This window comes from Colletotrichum graminicola, assembly GCF_000149035.1.
Source record: "Colletotrichum graminicola M1.001 genomic scaffold supercont1.8, whole genome shotgun sequence".
Classification (NCBI taxonomy): Eukaryota; Fungi; Ascomycota; class Sordariomycetes; order Glomerellales; family Glomerellaceae; genus Colletotrichum; species Colletotrichum graminicola.
This window is the reverse complement of record NW_007361012.1, coordinates 629,321-649,928: the sequence shown is the minus strand read 5'-3', so window position 1 is coordinate 649,928 and position 20,608 is coordinate 629,321. Positions and strand designations below refer to the sequence as shown.

Here is a 20,608-nt window from a genome sequence, read left to right as displayed (position 1 = left end):
CATTGCCCAACCTATTCAACCTCCTACATCGGTATTCTGGGTGACTCTGAAAAGCTTTCCGAGGCATGTTGTGCCCCAGTGTCGGAGAGCCATCAACCCGGTCGGTTTTCCTTCATGTCCCTGGACTGCCCGCTGGTTCGAGATTTCAACCTCATAACCCATTGTCGTGGTAGGACGGCCAAGATGACCCAAGACTGTAGGATCAAGCTAGCAGGGAGTATAACCAATCATGGATGTTGAGAGGCGGGTTTTCCGACCCGACAGGATGGTAAACTGCATTAAGTTGAAATGAGGACTTGACTCACTGAGTGTTGGGGTGGCCTTTGATGCATATTGTCTGTGCCAGACTGGCCACCTGGTTGACAAAAAAGATGGCGCACCTTAAGTACTTTCCCACACCATCCGCAACTCCCAAAGGCGATGTCCAAGTTTGTTAATTTAACACCAACTAGACGACGGAGTACAAAACACAATTAGGACAAAGGGAAACCGTCCAAGCGCGGGAGTGTATAACCATGACGCAGCACAGCAACCACCCTCAGATCCGGGCCTACAACACGACCCCGGCTCGAACAAACAAAGCGTCGGGCGAAGGAACTGTATCCGACACCCAGCCTTGTGCGACTAGGCGCTGTAGTTTCCTCCTAGAGCGGGTTAATTGCCAATATACATTATGCAGTTTGGCATGCGTGCAATCAAGGTTCAAACCAACCGCGACAGCATCAGGGGTTCCCTCACCACCCAACTCATATTAAGCGCCGGGTTTCCAACCCCTCTCCTCCTTCTTCTTCTGGTAGCGGCACAGCAAGCAGAGCCAACTCAAACGGGCCCAAAAACGTCGCGCCAATCCTAAGCGAACGGACGCGATAAGGACAGGAATCCGACCGCGTTGCCCGTCACGTCGCATGAGAGAAGCTAGAGGAGGAGGAGGTCAAAAGAAGACAAAGAAAGCTTCCGAGACCATCTCAGCTCTTTCATCATCCTGACCACTCACGCCCAACACTCAAGAGGACGACGGGCACCATATCACAAAATGCTACTAGGAAGGCGGAAATTGCCGGGTATTGTCCTCCTAGGTCTTCCCGTCTCCCTCCTTCTATTCCTCCTCTGGCACAACGATGGAGCCCTTCCCGCATTCCCATCATCATCGTCATCTATACTGCCGCCAAAGCCAGTAGAATGGATGACAGAACAGGACAAATCGTATTTTTGGAGAACAGTCAAGATCAACCACCCGGCGGCTCAGCTTCGGCAACTCCCCGTTGCGCCCTCTGTCCGCTTTCCGCAGGTCCAGGCCCGTTTCCCGCCCGAAAGCAGCGTCCGGCGCCGCGTCCGCGAGGAGCGCCAGCAGGCCGTCAAGCAAGCCTTTTCGAAAGCATGGGCCTCGTACCGCGAGCACGCCTGGCTCGCCGACGAGCTTACGCCGGGATCAGGGGGCCGCCGGAACACGTTTGGAGGCTGGGCCGCGACTCTTGTGGACTCCCTCGACACGCTGTGGATCATGGACATGAAGGACGAGTTTTCTGACGCCGCGGCGGCCGCCGCGACGATCGACTTCACAAAAACCGACTTGGACGAAATCAACGTCTTCGAGACCAACATTCGATACCTTGGTGGTTTCCTCTCGGCTTTCGACCTGAGCGGTGACATCCGCCTGCTCCGCAAGGCGGCCGAGGTTGGCGAGATGCTGTACAAGGCATTCGACACGCCGAACCGCATGCCCATCACCCGGTGGAAGGTCGGTGATGCCGCAAAGGGCGAGCCGCAGAAAGTTGGCAACGGCGAGCTAGTTGCTGAAATCGGAAGCCTGTCCATGGAGTTCACCCGCCTGTCGATCCTAACGGGAGACCCGAAATGGTGGGACGCGACGCAGCGCATCATGGAGATATTTGAAGCGCAGCAGAACAAGACCAACCTGCCCGGGCTGTGGCCTCTCGTGGTGAATCCAGAGAAAGAGGTGTTTTACGAGGGCGACGACTTCACCCTCGGTGCCATGGCCGACTCCCTCTACGAATACCTCCCCAAAATGTCCGCCCTCGTTGGCGGCCGTAGTCCAATGTACAAGACCATGTACGAGACAGCCATCGCCCCGGCTATCGAGCACAACCTATTCCGCCCCATGACGCCTGGAAAGGAAGACATCCTAATCGCAGGCCAGGCGCACTCCCGTAAATCGGGCATCGAGCACGAGCCTCAGGGCCAGCACCTCGTCTGCTTCATGGGCGGGCTGATGGCCCTCGGCGGGAAGCTCTTCAACCATCCAGACCAGCTCGCCCTCGCGCGGAAGCTCGTGGACGGATGCATCTACACCTACCGCGTCTTCCCGCACGGAATCATGCCCGAGACGTTCTACATGGTTCCCTGCCCGACCAAGGAGGAGTGCGAGTGGGACGAGAGCCTATGGAAGAATCACGTGCTCCAGCGCGCGCAGAAGGGCTCAGACGACGACGACGAGCGGTCGGCCGACGAGGTCATCCGTCAGGAGCGCCTTGTCAAGGGATTCTCCGCCGTCCCGGATAGGAGGTACATCCTGCGTCCCGAAGCGATCGAGAGCGTCTTCGTCATGTACCGCGCCACGGCGGACGAGGCGCTGCTCGAGGCCGCGTGGGACATGTGGACGGCCATCGACAACGCGACGACCACGGACTTGGCCAACACGGCGGTCTGGGACGTCACGGCGGAGGGGAGGCCGCCGGCGGCCGACTCGATGGAATCGTTCTGGATGGGGGAGACGTTGAAGTACTTTTACCTCATCTTTAGCGAGCCGGGTCTGGTGAGTTTGGACGAGTTTGTGTTCAACACGGAGGCGCACCCCTTCAGGCGGTGGAAGTAAACGGATGGGCTCGAACCGCAAGGCTGTTGATGCTTGTTATGACATGATTAGTCAAGAGTTGAATTTCCCACCTGCCGTGACAGAGAAACGTGCACGTTGGGTGGGTACTGAAATGATGCTTCCGAGACCCAACGTGGCGTGCAGGTGACCATGTTGCGAGCCGAAGTACAAACCGTCATTGCTGCGCTTCTCGAGACAACCACCGTCGCGCCCAATTACTCAACACTTCGAACCAACATTTTCCAAGGAGGTGATTTGATTTGGGCACATCGATAGCTTGCTTATTTGGAGACCTTGAGCGCCGGATTGGGCGTCGGGCGTAGTCGAAGAATGGGGCGCGTGAATCATAGCCCCACCGCCTAGGTAACATAGTGGTTGATTTGTGGAGTTTGAACAACACAGAAGCACAAGCACAATAGCTCAGGGGTAGAGCGCTGGGCTCATAACCCAGAGGTCCCTGGATCGAAACCAGGTTGTGCTATTTATTCTTTTGACATTCTTTTCTTTTTACCTTGAGAAGCCCCATTTCCTCTTTTTTTTTCTTTTTTTTTTTTTCTTTTTTTCAGCAGTGGTCGACGTGGGTATTCTTTCTCATTTTTTTCTGTCTGGTTCCTCTCATACCAAGGTACGGATACTTCGAATGTTGAATGCCGCTTGGTCAGAATCATCTATCGCGCAGCAGGCCGGGTCCTTTTGGGCTCGACCGGGCCGGCACCCGGTGGTGTGTGGGTCTCAGTCAATAACACCCGGGGGCGGCTTTGCTCAAAACGACTTGGGCCGTGGTTGTCATGGAAGCGGCGGCTCCGGGTCATCCTCAAACAGCACTAGAAGCTGCGTATTGTGGTTTCATAGCGAGAAGTTTTACGGTTGTACAGTCGACGACCCTTATCCGTGAGGGCCGTTCCCTCGTACTATATTATACATGCACTCATGCGCGCCTTCTTTTACAATGCCTTTTCCCTCGAGCCAACGACGCGGTCAAAGCTGTCAAACGCCATCGTCATCGAGTGTCGGCCGCCGGTCTTACCCCTGAGATGCTCGTCGAAATTAAGCACCTCCTTGAACGGCACCTTGGCCACAATCTCCACCGTCCGCGCCATCGACTTCTTCCCCCGCAGCGACGCCACCGTCTCATACGGGTCCGGCGGCGCGTAGATCATGCTCACGTCAATCCGGGAGCTCGACTCGGCCGACTTGTCGTTGACCTCAAGCACGTGTCCGCCGGCCCCGGAGCTGATGTCATGCTGCACCATGCCAGCCGCCGCCTCGGGACAGCTGATGTGCACCAGCATGACAGGTTCGAGGATGCCGATGGCCTGGCGAGCGGTGTGCGCTTCGCGGAGGGCCTCGCGCACCGCGCGCGACGCTGCGCCAGTGAAGTGACCACCCGACGGGTTTTCCGTGGATGCCGCGTCAACGGTGATGGTGATGTGGCAGCCCTGCACTGGGGAGCCACGGCGTGGGCCGCGGGCGACGGCGGAGACGACGCCGTTGATAAGCTGCTGGCGCGCTTCTTCCGGATCGAAGCTGGCCGTGCCGTCCTCCGGAAGGTTGATGATGACGTGGATCATGTTGCCGTCGCGCTCGATGGTGGGCTCCAGGGCGGCTTGGCGGTGATGCTCTTCCAGGGGCTCGAGGACGGCGCTGCACGATACTTTGCCCGACTTGCTCGCGACGACCCTGTCGAAAGTGACGTGGTGCGGTCCAACTGTAGAGGTGAGACACTCCTTGTAGTCGACTTCGATGGGGCCGAAGTCGGCCTGAACCTTGGGGTTCTGCTTTAGGTTGTAGACGGCAATGTCCAGATGCAGCTTGCCCATGCCCTGGAGGATGAACTGCTCCGTCTTCTCGTCGCGGCTCCACCTCAAGCTGGGGTCCTCTCGGGATGCATTATCCAACGCGATCTCCAGCTCCTTGGCGGCAGTTGTGCCGTGCGGATCGATGGCGAGGAAAGCCACCGGCGGGGGGATCTCTGGCGGTCTAATCTGGATGTGCTTGAGTGAGTCCGGAAGCTGTCTCTGAGCTACGGCCGTGATAAGCGTATCGCCCGTACGTGCCTTCTTCAGGCCCTTGATGGCGCCGATCTGGCCCGTGGCGAGGTGCTGTATGTCTTCCGTCTTCGCCGCAGAGATCTGCAATAGGCCGAACGGCCGCTCAGCTTGCTGGCTGTGCGTGTTCCAGGTAGACGAATTCCTGTGGAGTTCGCCAAAGTAGACCCGCACGAAGCTCAAAACCCCCTCCTTGGGGTGGTTGAAGACTTTGAAGACCGAGGCCACAGCCGCGACACGGTGGTTACCAGACTTCTTCTCCGTGTTCTTCCCGAGAAGCTGTACCAGATTATGTTTGGCTGGGCCTGCACGGACTTCGAGCTCTGGGCGTTCGTCTGGACTGGGGAGATAGTCGACGATGGCGTCCATCAGGGGTTCGACGCCAATATGGCGGAAACTTGCACCCGCTAGCACAGGGATGACAGCACCATCACCGCTACGGATGGCTCTTCGGATGCTGTCTTTCAACATCTTCCCGGTGATCTTACTAGGGTCATCCGCGAACAAGTCCATGATGACCTCGTCCCACTCAGCAAGTCCCTCCACGAGCCTCTCGCGAGCTGTCTCGATCTCCTCAAGCAGGGGATTGCCTGAGAGCACCTCTTGCAGATCTGCGAACTCGTACTTGGTCTTTTGCTTCTCCGACTTCCACCGGTAACCAACGCGGTCGATAACGTCAACCACGCCCACGAACTGGTCGCCGTCCCACCATGGAATCTGGCAAACGAGCGGCCATCCATTCAGGCGGGACCCGATCTCCAGCACTGACTTGCGGAAGGAAGCGCCGTCTCGATCGAGCTTGTTGACGAAGACGATGCGAGGGATCTTGTGGTCGTGCGCCGAAGCCCATACTCTCTCCGTGTGAGCTTCCACGCCCTTGACTGAGTCAATGATACATACGGCGCCATCAAGAACCGGTAGACATCTGTCAACCTCGAACCTGAAGTCCTGATGGCCTGGAGTGTCGATGAGGTTGATCGTTTTCGGCTTTGTGCCCTGCGGGCACTCCTCAGGCAGTGGCCAGTTGAAAGTGATGGCTGCTGACTGAATTGTGATACCCCTCTCCCGCTCCAGGTCGAGGAAGTCAGTCACTGTGTTTCCTGCATCGACATCTATAGTTTTGTCGTCAGCCGGAACTATTGACGAAAATCCTTCTCTGCTCCGAGCCACAATTCTTATCCACTGGGGTAGCGGAGCTGGGCTTGAAGGGTTTGAGTGAGATTTCTGGTTGACACCACACACCTCCTACACGATGCGTCACGCCGCTGTAGTACAACATGCGCTCAGTCGTTGTTGTCTTGCCCTGTGACGGCGTCAGCTAGCTTGCCAGCGCAAGTCCCGGATCGGATGGATACCTACAGCGTCAACATGGGCGATGATGCCGATGTTTCTGATATCTTTGATAAGAGAGTGGTGCTTCGTTTGCACCGGAGGAGTGTGTATTGACCTCCGAAAGCTTACGATACCTGCGAACAGAGCTCGCCCTGGCAGCCGGCCAATGGGCCGCTGTTTGGGTATTGAAGCTCGAAGCATCAACATGACCACCAGGACATGAAGCAAATGTTATTGTACAAGCGATGACGAATGAGATGATTGAATGAGCGTACTCACATTGCAGCACGCAGCGCAACGAATGAGAGCAACAATTGAATGCGGCAGAGGTCCTGATATTAGACCCTCAACCGAACCGAAGCTGTTGAAAGCTTGATAGCGTGAAGCTCTCCTAACTTCACCTTAGCTAAGCGTTGTCAATGAACAGCCAATCCGCGCTGCAAATCCTCACAGGCCAACTACGGAAGGCGGTCACTGAGCTCCCATCCGGCGCCTGTCAGAGCGGGTGTTAGTGTCACTGAGAGCCCCCTTACAGAGAGAGGCTGGCGGTCCGCACGTGGCTGGTGGCAGTACTCAGTACTTTACTCTTGGCCAAAGGGGCATATACTTTGCGCATGCGACTTGGCCTCGGGCGGGTACCAGTACTTGTTCCCATCTGGTATCCACCGCCATTCCTTGTATCTAACCTGCTTGGCTTCCCAGCTTCAGGAGCCAAACACAACCGAGCTTGACTCGTCAGCCTTTTTTTTCGGACGTCACACCTTGCATCCACCTTGCTCCCTCACATCCACTCAAGACACAACACATCTTCTCCCAAACCCACGATATTCGGCTGCCTAGCTACTCCATCCACGTCAGCTTCTTCTTCTCCTTCTCCTTCTCTTCTGCCACTTATCCCGACCACCGACATCGAACTCGTGTCCGTTCCTTACATCATCCGCAATCGCATATCCGTCAAAATGGAGCTCTCCGACACCTTGTAGGTCCCTCCAAACAAAACCCTTGCAGAGCTACCCTGCACCTCTCTAGATCTTCTAGGCGCAATCGCAAATCGCTAACCACATGGCTCTCGCATCAGTCGCCTCGTCAACTTGGCCACCGCGACCATCATGGTCCTGGGCGGCATTGCTCAATTCTTCCACTTCAACTTGTACGTCGCACCCATCTCCTCCGACGGACCTCTCCCCCCCTGTCCGTATGCGCACGCGCGCACGGCTCCTCGTGCGACGAAGAACCCCCCTCGGCGCAATGAAAAGGACACAGGGCGGCAGAGACGTCTTATGGATATTGACTGACTATCATACTCGTATAGCCAGGGCATCATTGTTGGCGCCTACGTGATCATCTTCGGTCTTTGTAAGCTTCCCTTCTTTCAAGCCTTCGCATGCGCTTGTTTGCCAGTGACATAGCTAATCAAGACTCGACTAGGCACCGCTCTCCTCGGTACTTGATGACTCTCTCGTATATTGCGCAGCTTCTCTAACCTGTTTTCCAGAGTTCCAAATTCCTCCTCAAGTCTCTCGTTACGCGTCCTTCCTTTTCTCCTTCATTGGCCGTGGCGTCTGTAAGTCTTAAGTTTTCCAAGCGAACAAACCCTCGCGCAAGAAGCACTGGCGATTCTAATGCGGCGGTTCTCCTCACAGTTTACATCTTCATTGGCTCCATTCTTCTCTCCGACAACGTCTTCAAGGTCATTGCCGGCTCCATTGTCGGCCTCATCGGCGTCGCCTACGTCGTCCTCGAGTTCGTTCCCCAGATCGAGCCGCCAGCCAACATGCGTGAGGCCGATGGCGGCTGGGGCGCAGAGCAGGTGTAAGCTAGTTGCCCCTTTTTCAACCACACAAGACCAAAATTGTCATTCTCGGATGCCTTCTGTTTGCCTTCCCCCCAGCCTTGAAACCGTTGGTGGGGAGGAAAGGGCACGGGTTCTTTCCCCGCTATAAAATTTCAAACTGTTATACGAGCATAGTTGGATCGGATTTGCTGAGGATTTTCTTTTCTTTTCGGCAATCAAGATACTGAAGAGAAGGAAAACGAACACTTCCACACAAAACGAATCAACCAACGATGATCCCCGGTTCCGACAAGAAACCCGGGCAAGAGAACACGAGAAGAGAAGCGACGAGGTAGGGGACAACCCTGTACAATCCGGCAGAAACCTCCCTATTGTGGATGCGTCTGGCCCCCCGCTGGGTCGGCAGTGTATATTGTGTGCGTTCACAACTGTAAAGCACGAGGGCTATTTGTTTGTGCGTGAGTTGGGGAGAGAAAGAGCGTCGGTCTCATTTTCGTTTGTTCGATGGCAAGTTGTGCCAGGTAGGGAGGCACAGTGTATCACATTTCTTTAGATGGTGTAAGGAGAAAGGGAGCCTGGGAAAAGTAGGGTATTGCTTGTGGGATCCGCTACGACTACTAAACAGACCTGATTTTGCCCTCGAAACAAACATGTTGCGTGCCTGGCAACGACTGCTCACATCACTTTGCCTTCACCCCCTTGCTTCCAATCCATTTTATTGGGGGCGCGAGCGGTACGGTGAGGGCTTGCAATGCCTGACCGGAACGCCAAGTCATAGATAAGCCTTCATTACCATTGCCGCAGTTCCCTGGCCCATCAAAACCCAAACCGCCGGACTCTGTCAAAGGTGACTGCTTACCTTGGTCATCGTCTGTAGGCCGAGGAATCGGCAAAAAGTGACGGCAAACATCAAAGTCTCGGCGCGGTCGGACGAACTGTCCAAACACGGAAAGGAGGGGGAAGTCAAAGAGACACTCATTGTAGAAAGGCACACACACACCACCCGTTCATATTTCCCCCCCCAAAGCAAGTAACTACTCTGCTTCCTCTTGCGAGGATATGGCACGCAAACTATGGCGCAAAAACAGGGAAGAAAGAAAAGTAAAAAAAAAAGGGGGCGATTAACCCGCGCCGTCCGGTGACGCTTCCTTTTGTTGGCTGCCTCGCATGTTTTGAGAGACTTCGCCATCTCTACGCCTCTTCCAATCTCAATGTAGTGACTCGATATCTTGTCCAGACCCTTCGAGAACGACTTGAGAAACAAATAAATAAAAACTCCAACCTGATCCTTTCATAATTCACTTGTCCGTGATGAAAAACCCCCTCTGAGCCCCCCACCCCCCCTTTTGCAGCTTGGCCCTCGCAACGATGGAAACGCCGTGTCGTGTGCCGGTAGAAAGATTCGGGATGCTGAATTCCTTTGAAAGTGCGCCGAAATGAGAGCAGAAAAAACACGCCATCCTTACACTTTTTAGTGCAAGGCCAGATCCTGTCCGATTTGTTTTCTAGTCCGCCCCAGGTAGTAATGAAACAATGCCGCCATCGCGCCGCCGTTGCATTAGGAAAGGAAAGCGAATCCAAGGGCTTGTGTACCCGTGATGCTCCCCGAGTAATTCAATGCTGGATAATTCCGTTTTCGTTTACTTCGTTTTGTAACTTTTCGCTCTCGCTTGCGTTTATTCGTTTCCCAGTTCCGCCAACTCCCTCTCTTTCGCGGCTAACATTTCCCTCATCCTCTCGGCTTCTCGAACAAGAGCCGCTCTCTTCTCTGCCTTGAGCCTCTCGTTATCTGGCCTGTAACCTAGGTTGCTTGTTTGGCTACTTGGCCCTGGAGACGGAAGAGGGGTAGTTTGGGTGTTGGAGTACGACCCGGGACTCGGCGCAGAGGCGGCGGGAGACATGGCAGACCGGGCGTAGTGTTCTGCGGCATCTTCGCTGCCTGAGTGGTATGCAGGGTTGTCATCTGCGCTGGTGGGGTTAAGGATCGACTTAATGGACGACAATCTTTTCGACGTATCCGGCCCACCGTCGCCTGGCAGGTTTCCCTCGGCAGATAGCGATCGCTTCCTAGAGGAAAGGAAGGAAGCAGGTGACAGGGAAGATTGCCGTTCGCCGGCGGCGGTTAACGACGTGATCGGAGCAAGTCGGTTGTCATCGTTGAGCGATCCTGAATAGGGGCGTGAAGTCCGGGAGCCTGATGATTGGTAAGCGGCCAAATCGTGGGAGGGCAGCGGCGAGCCTTGTCGGTTTTGGCGCAGGTTAGGGTCCGGAAGCATGGTCACGGTGTTCGTCTTCTCTTCACGACGCCGGAAGCCCAGATTGATAGACCCGTCTTCATTCATGGTACCCCTTTCAGGACTACCCTCTGGAGCCACGCTCTGCGTTTCGGATCCCTCGAGCATCTCCTCGGTCCATTCGCCGCCGAACGAAGACGGAATAACCCTCTTACGCCTCTTGATGATTGACTTCTTCATCGTCACAGGTCGGTGAACACCATGAAGCTTGTAGTAAAGCCCTGATTATATCAGCACTTGGGAACATTTTCCAGACTGTTCATTGGGAAAAGTTAACACATACCACAGGCATTGCAGATCGTGTGGCCACTTTCGTCTCGCCTCCATAGCGGAGTGATGGTGGTGCCGCAGTTTTGGCAAGCGATCACAACCGTTTGGTTCGTATTTTGCCCCTGGGCTTGCAGTGCAGCAATGTCGACTGGAGCTGCAGGATCATCTACGGCCATCGGCTCACCAGCAGACTGACCTGAAGACCCGCCTCCACAACCTTGCCCCTGACCGACGTTCAGATGGGCTGACTTTGACACGCGGTTGTTGTAAGCAGGACAGCCGCTGCAACCTTCGGCGCCTCCCGTGCCGTTGCATTTCCCACCGCCGGGACAAGTACCTGATGGCTGCTGTTCTTCGGTGACGTACGTTGGAGCAGGAGCGCTGAGATATTTCGGACCTGGGCCTGGCGCGGGGGCGATCTTTGGGGGGACGGTTCTTGGCGACGCAGCAACGAGATGCGGAGGCTTCTTTAGGTTAGTCGGCCGCGAGGCGTTTCTTGCCTTCTGATACAGGCCGCAAGCATTGCATATCGTCGAGCCCTGGGGCGATCTCCTCCACAACGGTGTCCGTGTCGTACCGCAGTTGCTGTGAAGGATCAGAATACAGCTCAGAGGGGGGGGGTTCAGAGGTCGCCGGGGTCTTACCTGCACACCTGGCCCGTCTGGCCTACTGACGAGCCCGTCGCTGTCGGTGCCGGGCTGGGTCTTGGTTTAGACCTGGCATCCTTGGGGGAGCTGTCGCTGGACATTGAAACCGGACTCCTGGCCTGTGACCTTGACGTGGCGTCGCTTGACGGACTACGCCGGGAACCCGACTGTAGGGTTGCTGATGCCTCGAAGCCTTCGCCCCTGCTTACTAGACTGGGGCCTCTCGTCTGTTCTACAGCGCCATGCGTCCCTTCGTCGCGAGCCTTGGGAGACATTCGCCGAGATGGAAGGGCGGTTCGAATGGTCGAGAGGGACTGCTTCGTCGACCACTGTGCCGCCGACGATATGCCATCGGCCATAGCCATTCGAAGAGAAGCGTAGTTCGGTCGGGTACCAATGCAGTGACCGCAGGGGGGGGGGGTATTGACTGCAACAGGAGATGCTAGAGTTGACGCAGGGTGTGTAAACAGACCTTAACAAAGGCGAAAGGGAGTGTGGTCAATTACGAAGACTGAGAGTCTTGGTAAAAGCAACAATGCAAAATCCGGAGAAAGGAAACGGCCTCGGAGTATAGAGGATATGGCCAATGGAGAGGCGGTCGAGAGCGGCGCGTTGGGAGGACAAATGATGTAGGAAGCCAAGACGAACTTAGACAACCCCACCACGGTGCAAAGGTGGTTCGACGGCCGACAGTCCGGAGGAGCGTCAGTGTACGTGAATAGCACCACCCACAAGCCAACAGCGACAACGTCAGTAGATAGCTATGGAGAACCGGCTGACAGAGCAGGTGGGCTGGAGTCGGAGGCGGAGGCCGCGAGAAGGTAAGTGGCCGAAGGTCGCCACCGTTCCAGGGCAAGAAGGAGTGCGTTTGCTGTTGGATGTTTTTCTACAAGCACAGCGTGGCGTGTGTAAGAAGGAGAGGACAGACAGGCAAGGCGGAGGGGCCAATGCCAGGGGGTTGGCTCGGGGGGGTTGTTGAGGGCCCGGAGGAAAGTTGCTGGACCAAGAGCGCAGGCGGGGGAGTTGGCAAGGTGATGGCGCGGACTAGGAGGGTAAAGATGGTGATTTCGAGTGCATGCTGAGGAGAAAACAACGGCCGTTGCTTGTATTGGCAGATGTGTAGGAGTCGTCGTCGCCTGGAAGGGCAGTGGGCTCCTTTGGAGGGTTCACCGGGCGGTGAGATGCCTGGCAAACGGGGTTCAGAAGCACCGAGGCCTGTGTAGATCTCAGACAAGGCAGGTGTTGGCCTAGCAGGTAGCAGGTACAGTGTAGTCCTCGAGTAGGTAAGGTAGGTACGTGGTGGGAGTTGTGTAGCGGAAGGTGGTATCGAGTAAGCAGGAAGAAACCGCGGCGCTGGAGGCGGAAACCCACGAGAACAGAAGGGCCTCGCCTACAACTGCAGCTTTTGCGTGCTGTTTCTGGGCCTCCCAATGACGAGCAACGGACGACAAATGGGGTGAATCGGAGCGCAGTCGTAGGGAGATCTTGGCTGAGAGGTCACGGATTACAACAGGTCATCTCTGATTGGCCAATACGAGGTCTGTCCCTAAGACACTAGTGGCCTCGGTGACAGGGGTGTCCAACCCTACAGAGCAAGTGACAAGACGCGGGCCCCGCCCTGCTGCAGCCTTCGTCCAGCATCGCGGCATTCATGACACCCGGGCCCTTACTACGTGGGTAGGACGGAGAGCGTCCCCAGAGCCTTTTTATTCTTTTTCTTCTTCTTACGTTCTCGAAGGCGCGGCTAGTTCTGTCTGATTGTAAGAGTCGGGTAGTGAGGGTGTGCATCTCGAGATCCACTGTCGGCGAGGACGATCGCGTCTAAACTAGAAACATGATTCGAGTCAAAGCACAGCCTACATGTACTCCGTACTATACGGATATATGCATGCAGGATAACAGCAGCAGCAACCACCATCACGAGGATTGCCCTCTGTCAGGCCCAAAACACGACGAATGTCAATCCTGATCACACTCGGACCCAGATAGCAACAACCGAGGGTCCAATGAGGCGATAAGCCTCCAGAATCCTAGGCCTAGCTACCTAGTCCCAGCTAATAAATACATTACGGCGTAATTAGCCTTTCCGGTTCGCCTGGTCCGGCTCTCCCTGTTGGCCGAGGAGGGGTGCTGCCGTCCTGCGCTGCGACTTGACTCCATCTTACCTAGCGAGCTCGCTTCTCATTTGCTTAGTCTCCGGCTTCCAGTCTGGCGGAGGGGAAGAAGGGACGCTAGTCTCCGTCATATCAATGCCCTGCACCAAACCCTTGGGTTGCCGCCCCCCGGAAGCCTGAGAGGAAGAGACTTTGGAGTTTGCAAACAAGATTGTCTCCATATCCGTACTGCATGGCAACTCTAAACTGCCTTTTGCCGCTGACACGCTTGTGCTGTCAGTAGCCAGTACCCATGTTTTGTCCCTCACCGACTGATGCCCATGCTGACAGCATATGGGACGTGGTGTTACACGAATGGGCAGGGAAGAAAGCAATGATCACGGCATCAAACAAGGCGGTAAGGCCGTGAAGCACTGTACTGGACGAGTACACGCATATAATGCCCAGGAGATCCTTAGTGTGGGCCGATCCAGCACCCATTCTCCCTCCCATCACCTCTCACTTGACCGGCACTGTTCCGCCGGCCGAAGCGAGATGCAACACTTTTGAAAGTGCGTGCGACCCAATTAATTAATCCCCGGACACTCTCCTGCGGTCTGGTCTCCCACCAAGGTTCTGGAATCCAAATTCACCCAAGCGGATGGGCAGCGCACATCCGTACCAGCGTTTGGCTTACCGAAATAAGACACAAATCTCCTCCCCGAGATGCACTGCAACACACCCAATACGAACGCTCTCCGACAAAAGAGGCAAACAAATATTTTGGGTATCTGGGGGCAGCACCGTTTAGTCAGACACCTGGTGATTCGCCAACTGTCATCATTAATACCGAGGTACGTATTTAAAACGATCCTTCTTAACATCACACAGGCACACAATACGACGCCTTAACACAGTCTGTCTACCGCAGTGTAAGCATTATGCCTAACACTGGAAACAATAGAAGGGTTCTAGAATAAACACAATACTACAGAGCACTTTTTGAGACAGTAATGTGCGACAAATCTGACGTTGGCTGGCTGGCTGGCTGTCTGTCCGTGACTGCCACATTTGAGTATCTAACTGTCTATCTGCCCTGTGATTATTAAAACAGGATGTCGACAACATACGCAAATGCGCTGTCATCATTAGTACCTGTGAACGGAAACGACAAAATGGATGCGAATATTCAGCCCCCTCCCCGGCTCCATTTGACAGGAAGGATTGAGGATTCTAAGGAATCACCGATCTCGGCTCTCGACCTATCAATCCACCACACACACACACACACACACACACACACACACACGTACACACACGCCACCGCCCATCCTTTATTGCCTACCAGTTCTATCCTCCTCGTTCTCTGCAGCAAGTGGATCACGCCAGACCAGACCAGACCAGACCAGACCAGGCCGGAGTCCGGCTCCGAGAAGCTCGCAAAGGCGGGCGCGCCCCTCCTTGCCCCGTCGCCCGTGAGCCAGTGACAGGCAATATGAATCAGCTGACAGGGTCCTTTTCGCGGGCCGTAACGAATTAGGGCCCTGCGAATAATACGTAATCCCAAGGGTTTGCAGAGCGATCCCTCGGTGATAGGACGAGACAAGATAAGTGATGAATTAAATCCAAATTTCTCCTCGTAACCCCCCGCCCCCGTTTCCTAAAGTTCCATCCCCTTCTTCTCGTGGTCTGCTTCGGTAGCCGACCCCGGATATGAGCAAGGCCCGATGCACTAAAATGCCGAGCCCTTACGGATACGGCTCTCGGAGATATAGAGAGGGGCGCCGGTTACTTCCGAACCTGTGCATCGCCGCCGATGTCGTGAGACGTCGAGATACTAATTGCACGGACTTCTTTAGTGTGATAGAAACACATCCCCGTGAGTTCGGGCAATTGTTTTCTCAATTTCGGACCGGGGGAGCATGCCAAAGCCCGTGTCCATTTCACAATATGAGCCAATCGTACTGTTTAGAATGTCATGTTGGGCCATTCGGACAGCTGCTCAAGGTGGCGGGCATCTGACTACGCTGTCTTTACGCAAGTGTTCTTGGGATATTGCATCGTAATTAACTAAGGGGTATCTGCAGCGTCTGCCAGTAAAACAGCATAGGGGTATACGCATTCAAAGAGCCGTCCAGGTCATTAAGTGGAGAAGCTCGAGGTATGCCGATGTCCATGGCAGTCTCAACTAATCCTTCCGTCGTATCACGCATCGGGATCGCTGTCTCCGTCAATCATTGAGTGGCCAAAGCCCTCCTTCATATCCACCATGGCGTCTCTTGCCAGGCAGACCACTATTGCGATGGTGATGGCGTTCCATACGGCCTGGTAGCGCTTACTGAAGCCAACTTCGACCTGATAGCTGACGTAGGCCTCGTCCCCTTCCTTTGCTGAGTCGATGGTCAGCACCATGACGGAGGTATTGACGATGAACAGTCCATACAAGACTGGTGGGCGACGGGTGTATAGTTTGTCACATTCACCGGTCGACCCCTCAGCCGGGCTGTCGAGTTCCGCGCTTGGAAGTTTGTGGTCACGAGCAACGTTGTTGACCCCGTTGGGCAGTAGAGTAGATGGAGGTTCCGTGTGCGGCTTCTGCGGGGATGGCGTCGGGTACTTGTCGGGCACGAGGACAACTCTATTGTCTTCGGGCTCGGTGTCCTCATCGTCTTCTATTTTGAGCTCGCGTTCGTCCATGTCTTTGTGATTGCCAGCGGATTCCATCTCGTCGCTCCTCCAATGTGCGCGGTGGGTGGCTGCGGCAGCTTTGAGGCGGAGCTGCATGTGTTCTTCAATAGCCTGAGGCGTCATTTTTGTGTCCACCATATCAATTATCAGGTTCGGCAAGTAGTCAAGGTGACCGTACTCTCCATCCTGTTCAGCCCATTTCGTGTACTCTTGGAGTTCCCGCTCGATAAGCATTCTTGCTCTGTATCTTTGGCGCGTCTGACAGAGCCCTCGTACATGCCCAGTGAGCTCGATTAGGCGGGCAAGCGCTCTGGTTGCTACTGTAAGTTAGCAACTCCCGATTTCTCAGACTCCATTGATCGAAGCTCACCCTTGAAATCATTGCCTGATCGTGAGTTGATGACGGGCGGGTGGGCATCAGAGCTCGCAAAGAGAATATCTGGGATGGGAATGCCTCGGAAGTCCATGTCCCAATGAGACGGCAACAGAGGACAGTACTGTCTCATGTACAAAATCCTGAAGAGCCTGTGTTCATCTTCTGCCCAGTTGTCGCTGCCAGGGAAAAGCTTTCTTTCCTCATCCATCTCATCCAGCTGCCGACGCTCCTCTTCCTTCTCCTTCTCGCTCAAGACATCTTCTTTTCTTCTGGCGACTTTGCGCGGCGTCTTCTTGACGCGGCCAGACAGAATCCTGTCGGATGCTGGCGTGCCCGCTCTGCCGGCGCTCGCACTTGTTGGCGGAGTATCGGTGAGAGGGGTGTCAGTGAGGCGGCTGTGGCCGAGCGGCCTGTTGGTCGGCGGAGTGTGCGCCGATGAGCGACTCCCCACGGATCCCGACGAGTGTCGATTCATCTCAAAGTTTGCTTGGTGATGGCGTTGACCGGGTGACTTCAAGCGCAAGGTCGAATGAGATTCCGAGGTGTCGGGGTTCAGGAACTGCTGGCGCTGCGGGAGGGTCACGCTTTTGTCATCTCACCAAGGTGTTGGGCGATGATAGCAGCCGCAAAGGTGCATTTCTTTGTCGAGTCGAACCTCGTGGCTTCTTCATCTGAAGACTTCTATTTTTGACTATGTGCCAGTGACTTCGCACAGAGGCAGGGAGCAAGGAGTTAGCCAGTGCCTCAGGTGGTTCCGGTCGAGAGAATGACGGAAGGCACCAGGGGCTTTATGGCATTGTCTGCGGCGGTCGCGGCGACGGATGCGGCGGTCGGACAAGAAAGCCGTTGAAGTCCTTTTTCAACTCGCCACGCGGTGAGACACAATGGCGATGAGACAAAAAAAAAAAAAAACGCGCCTGCAGGCGATTACTACGGGCAGGCAGGTAGGCAGGCAAGGCCAGAACGGCGGTTAGGTACCTACCTACCTAATTGGTGTGATGAGCGAAAGAGATGGTCCGTGCGTTCATATCTCGTAGGTAGCCCCCGCCTGCCTCGTCTGAATTGTTCTGTCCCTCCTTTGACTGTTAACTTTATTGCTTAGACATTCGACAGACAGAAACACAACCAATACAAACGATACAATAGGACAAACATGTATGGGAGCAGGGGGGGAAAGCCAACTAAATTGGGCCTTGATCCCTGGTTTCCTATCAACATGCAATCTCTCGCCTCTACGATGTAATCCACGTGACCTAGATAGAGCTGATCTCCCGGCAGATGGCCGGCCCAACTTTTAGCGAAATAGAATTATGGGGCCTTTCGCAAAGATGACATATTTTCCAGGCGGGAAAGATCAATCAAGGCGGGAAGGAACCCCTGCACTAGTGACTTTTCTTGCTTTCCTAGCGTGCCTGACAACGTGCTGGCTCTCAGTGGAGAGGCTCTGGTGTGCATGACGGGGGCAATTTTTCAGGTCGCGACAACGCGATCAATGCTACCACCGCGGACCTCGTCTCACCTGGAGCCTTCTAACTACACAAACTTGCCCACATTTACGTTTTTCCAAAGCGCGCACATCATCCCATTAATACATATCTTAATCTTCTGCACACCTTCTTTCAACCGACACCGTCACTTTTAGACGACTAGCTATGCGCCAGCCTTTGCGCCGAGCCAGCAATTATTCACGATGAAGGATTGGAGCAAACAAACCGTCGTCCAACTCAAGGCGGAGTTGAAGCGCAGAGGACTTGCAGTCGCTGGCCTCAAGCAGGAACTTGTCGATCGCCTTGCAGAAAACGATAACGAGGCTGCTGCGCAAAACACAGAGGCATCTACAGCAGAGCCTGAGCTGGCAGCGAGCCCCAAGCCCGAGACTGAGGAGGCTACCGCGGCCGAAACTATTCCCATCGACATCACCCCGAGCAATCCCGTCGTCGCTGAAACCGAGACCACCGTTGTTGAAGCAGTCGAGAATGGCTCAGAAGCTAGCCACCCGCCATCGACTGTTGAGTTGGACAAGCAGGACACTACGACCGTTCCACAGTCGATCGCCGCGCTGGACCCCACACCTCCTGCCCCTGCCGAGATAGCGCAAGATGCGCAGAAACGGAAGCGACGATCAGAGAGCCCAGTCGAGTCGTCCGAGTCGGTTTCTCACAAACGTGTCAAGGCAGGCCAGGATCGCATCGACGCAGGCATGGAGAACGATGCCGAGGGTTCGGGGCAACCGGCCATCGCCGGGGTCATAAACCAGGTCAAGGAGGGCATCAAGGAGACGTTGAAGGAGGGCTTGGAAGGAGGCACGAGTCTCGTTGACGATATCGCGAAAGATGCGAGGGTCATTTCGGAGAACCTTGCCGAGTCTATGGAACAGGACCAGGCGCCGCCTGGTGCAAACGACGAGGACACGATGATGGCTACTTCTCATGACGCATTTCATGAGGAGGTCAACGAGGGCGATGCTTCGAATGCAGCAGCGCGCGAAGAGCCCATGAATGTCGATTTTACGCCTGAGCCAGCCCACCAGAACACAAACCATCAAGACGAGCACGGCGCCATGGATGATGAGAGAACTGTCGAAGCAGCCAGGCATCATGCCACTGAGTCCCTCTACATTAGGAACCTTATGAGGCCCCTTAAGGAAGACACGGTTCGCGCACATCTCGTCGAGCTGGCAGCCCCTGCTGATGCTGAGCCAAACGATGACGACATCGACCTTTTCTACCTCGACCAAGTCAAGACCCACGCCTTTGCTGTCTTCAGTTCTGTCACCAAGGCTTCGCGCGTTCGCAACGCCCTGCATGGCCTCCGCTGGCCGGATGAAAGCAACCGCAAGGAGCTGTGGGTAGACTTCGTTCCGACAGACAAGGTCCAAGTATGGATTGACGAGGAGCAGGCTCAAAGCCGCGATAGAAGCATTCGCTTCGAGGTCCTCTACGATGAAGACGGCGTTGCTAGTCTGGTCTCGGGCTCTACAGCCCAGCCTGCACGACCAGCTCCAGAACCAACCAGGCTTGCGCCATCTGGTCCCGCGGTCAAAGATGTGAACGCCATTCCTATTGGCCCCCGTGGCGGTCTCGGAACACAAGGTGCGCCATCTGGACCCAGAGGGGATGCGCCACGTGGACCCGGTCCTAGACCCCCACGACAAATTCAGGGCTTCCCCGGAGGCGATATCCGAACTACTCGCGCCAGCCCCCCGATATCTTATCAGCCTGTTTCTGATGATCTGGGTGCTAGACGCATTAGGAATATGCGTTCTCACTACACTACTGAGATTGATCGCGATCTGGGTTCTGAGACCGAAATCAACCGATACACCTTCGAAAATGGCGACAAGTTTGTCGACCGCGGTAAAGAAAACTTTGTGGGCATTCGCCCTCCACACCGAGAAGCTGAGCGGCATCGACAGGGAGCTGGCGGAGCACCGCCGTACAGAGGTCCTCCACCGCGCGGCGGTAGACGCGGTGGCAATGGCCGCCGTGGAAACCGCATGGTCAGTGACCGGTACCTGCCTGGTATCAATGAAGGTGGCCCGTACAGACAGGGCGACCGCGGAAACTTTGGTTCTCGTCACGATGGTGGACGCCGTTTCCGCCCGGATGACCGCGACAGTCGGTTTTAGGCACGCACTGCGCGCACAAAATCATTGGCCACAATCGCGTGTATCAACTGCAACAATCTGGACGTTGCGCGTATCCCCTGTACCCTGGAACTTCTGGCGACTGTCTCGAGCCCCAACACCAGAATACTTTGGGCAAAGGAGGAATGCAGCAGCCTCTCGCGGATCCTTGACAGGTTTGAACCAAACGGCCGGGTTGTCCCATTGCACATCTCGATGGGAGGCGAGTGGGTGGAAGTTTTGGCTGTGTTGAGACCACATAACGTCAACACCTGGCCCAGGTGCAAAGTCGAAGTGAAGGACTGGCTTTCTTACAATAGTTGCGTTCACGTAGGAAAACTGGAGGCACCACAACAGAGAGGGGGATGGGAGGGAAGAGAATACTGCATCACTGATAATTGCTCCTGGTTTGGAGCACGGAGGGAGCCTGTCACGAGGGGTGTGGATAAGGAGGACCCGGCTCTTGCACGTGCCATTTTTCTTGCGACGGCGGAAGCAAGACGCTGGTTTAGACTGCATCTTTGCCCCTTGGCTTTGGGGTTCCATAGAGAGACGTGCCGTCCACGTCCCGATACCACACATAAATCACAGCCTGCGAGACGGGCAG

The 20,608-nt window shown here is 55.3% G+C and overlaps 6 protein-coding genes and 1 non-coding gene across 7 annotated transcripts; 4 read left to right on the top strand and 3 right to left on the bottom strand.

Annotated features, from left to right (window-relative positions):
* Nucleotides 1-1,183: 1,183 nt before the first annotated feature.
* Nucleotides 1,184-2,833, top strand: GLRG_02859 (glycosyl hydrolase family 47; the record flags this gene model as incomplete). The annotated part of the gene is made up of 1 exon (XM_008093544.1): nucleotides 1,184-2,833. The coding sequence occupies one exon, from the start codon at nucleotides 1,184-1,186 to the stop codon at nucleotides 2,831-2,833; it is 1,650 nt and encodes a 549-aa protein (XP_008091735.1).
* A 409-nt stretch (nucleotides 2,834-3,242) lies between these two features.
* On the top strand, nucleotides 3,243-3,314 carry GLRG_13084. The gene has a single exon. It is a non-coding gene; the product is annotated as a tRNA-Met (tRNA).
* A 463-nt stretch (nucleotides 3,315-3,777) lies between these two features.
* On the bottom strand, nucleotides 3,778-6,420 carry GLRG_02858 (translation elongation factor G; the record flags this gene model as incomplete). The annotated part of the gene is made up of 3 exons (XM_008093543.1): nucleotides 3,778-5,993; nucleotides 6,124-6,184; nucleotides 6,241-6,420. 3 exons carry the CDS (start codon nucleotides 6,418-6,420, stop codon nucleotides 3,778-3,780), a joined length of 2,457 nt encoding a protein of 818 aa, XP_008091734.1.
* A 752-nt stretch (nucleotides 6,421-7,172) lies between these two features.
* On the top strand, nucleotides 7,173-8,029 carry GLRG_02857 (COPI associated protein; the record flags this gene model as incomplete). Its single annotated transcript, XM_008093542.1, has 6 exons — nucleotides 7,173-7,192; nucleotides 7,292-7,363; nucleotides 7,526-7,569; nucleotides 7,642-7,656; nucleotides 7,709-7,777; nucleotides 7,857-8,029. The coding sequence occupies 6 exons, from the start codon at nucleotides 7,173-7,175 to the stop codon at nucleotides 8,027-8,029; spliced, it is 393 nt and encodes a 130-aa protein (XP_008091733.1).
* Nucleotides 8,030-9,684: 1,655 nt separating this feature from the next.
* Nucleotides 9,685-11,584, bottom strand: GLRG_02856 (GATA zinc finger; the record flags this gene model as incomplete). The annotated part of the gene is made up of 3 exons (XM_008093541.1): nucleotides 9,685-10,523; nucleotides 10,586-11,157; nucleotides 11,217-11,584. The coding sequence occupies 3 exons, from the start codon at nucleotides 11,582-11,584 to the stop codon at nucleotides 9,685-9,687; spliced, it is 1,779 nt and encodes a 592-aa protein (XP_008091732.1).
* Nucleotides 11,585-15,517: 3,933 nt separating this feature from the next.
* GLRG_02855 (uncharacterized protein) lies at nucleotides 15,518-16,851 on the bottom strand (the record flags this gene model as incomplete). Its single annotated transcript, XM_008093540.1, has 2 exons — nucleotides 15,518-16,317; nucleotides 16,371-16,851. 2 exons carry the CDS (start codon nucleotides 16,849-16,851, stop codon nucleotides 15,518-15,520), a joined length of 1,281 nt encoding a protein of 426 aa, XP_008091731.1.
* A 1,215-nt stretch (nucleotides 16,852-18,066) lies between these two features.
* On the top strand, nucleotides 18,067-20,004 carry GLRG_02854 (SAP domain-containing protein; the record flags this gene model as incomplete). Its single annotated transcript, XM_008093539.1, has 1 exon — nucleotides 18,067-20,004. One exon carries the CDS (start codon nucleotides 18,067-18,069, stop codon nucleotides 20,002-20,004), a length of 1,938 nt encoding a protein of 645 aa, XP_008091730.1.
* Between the last annotated feature and the right edge of the window lie 604 nt (nucleotides 20,005-20,608).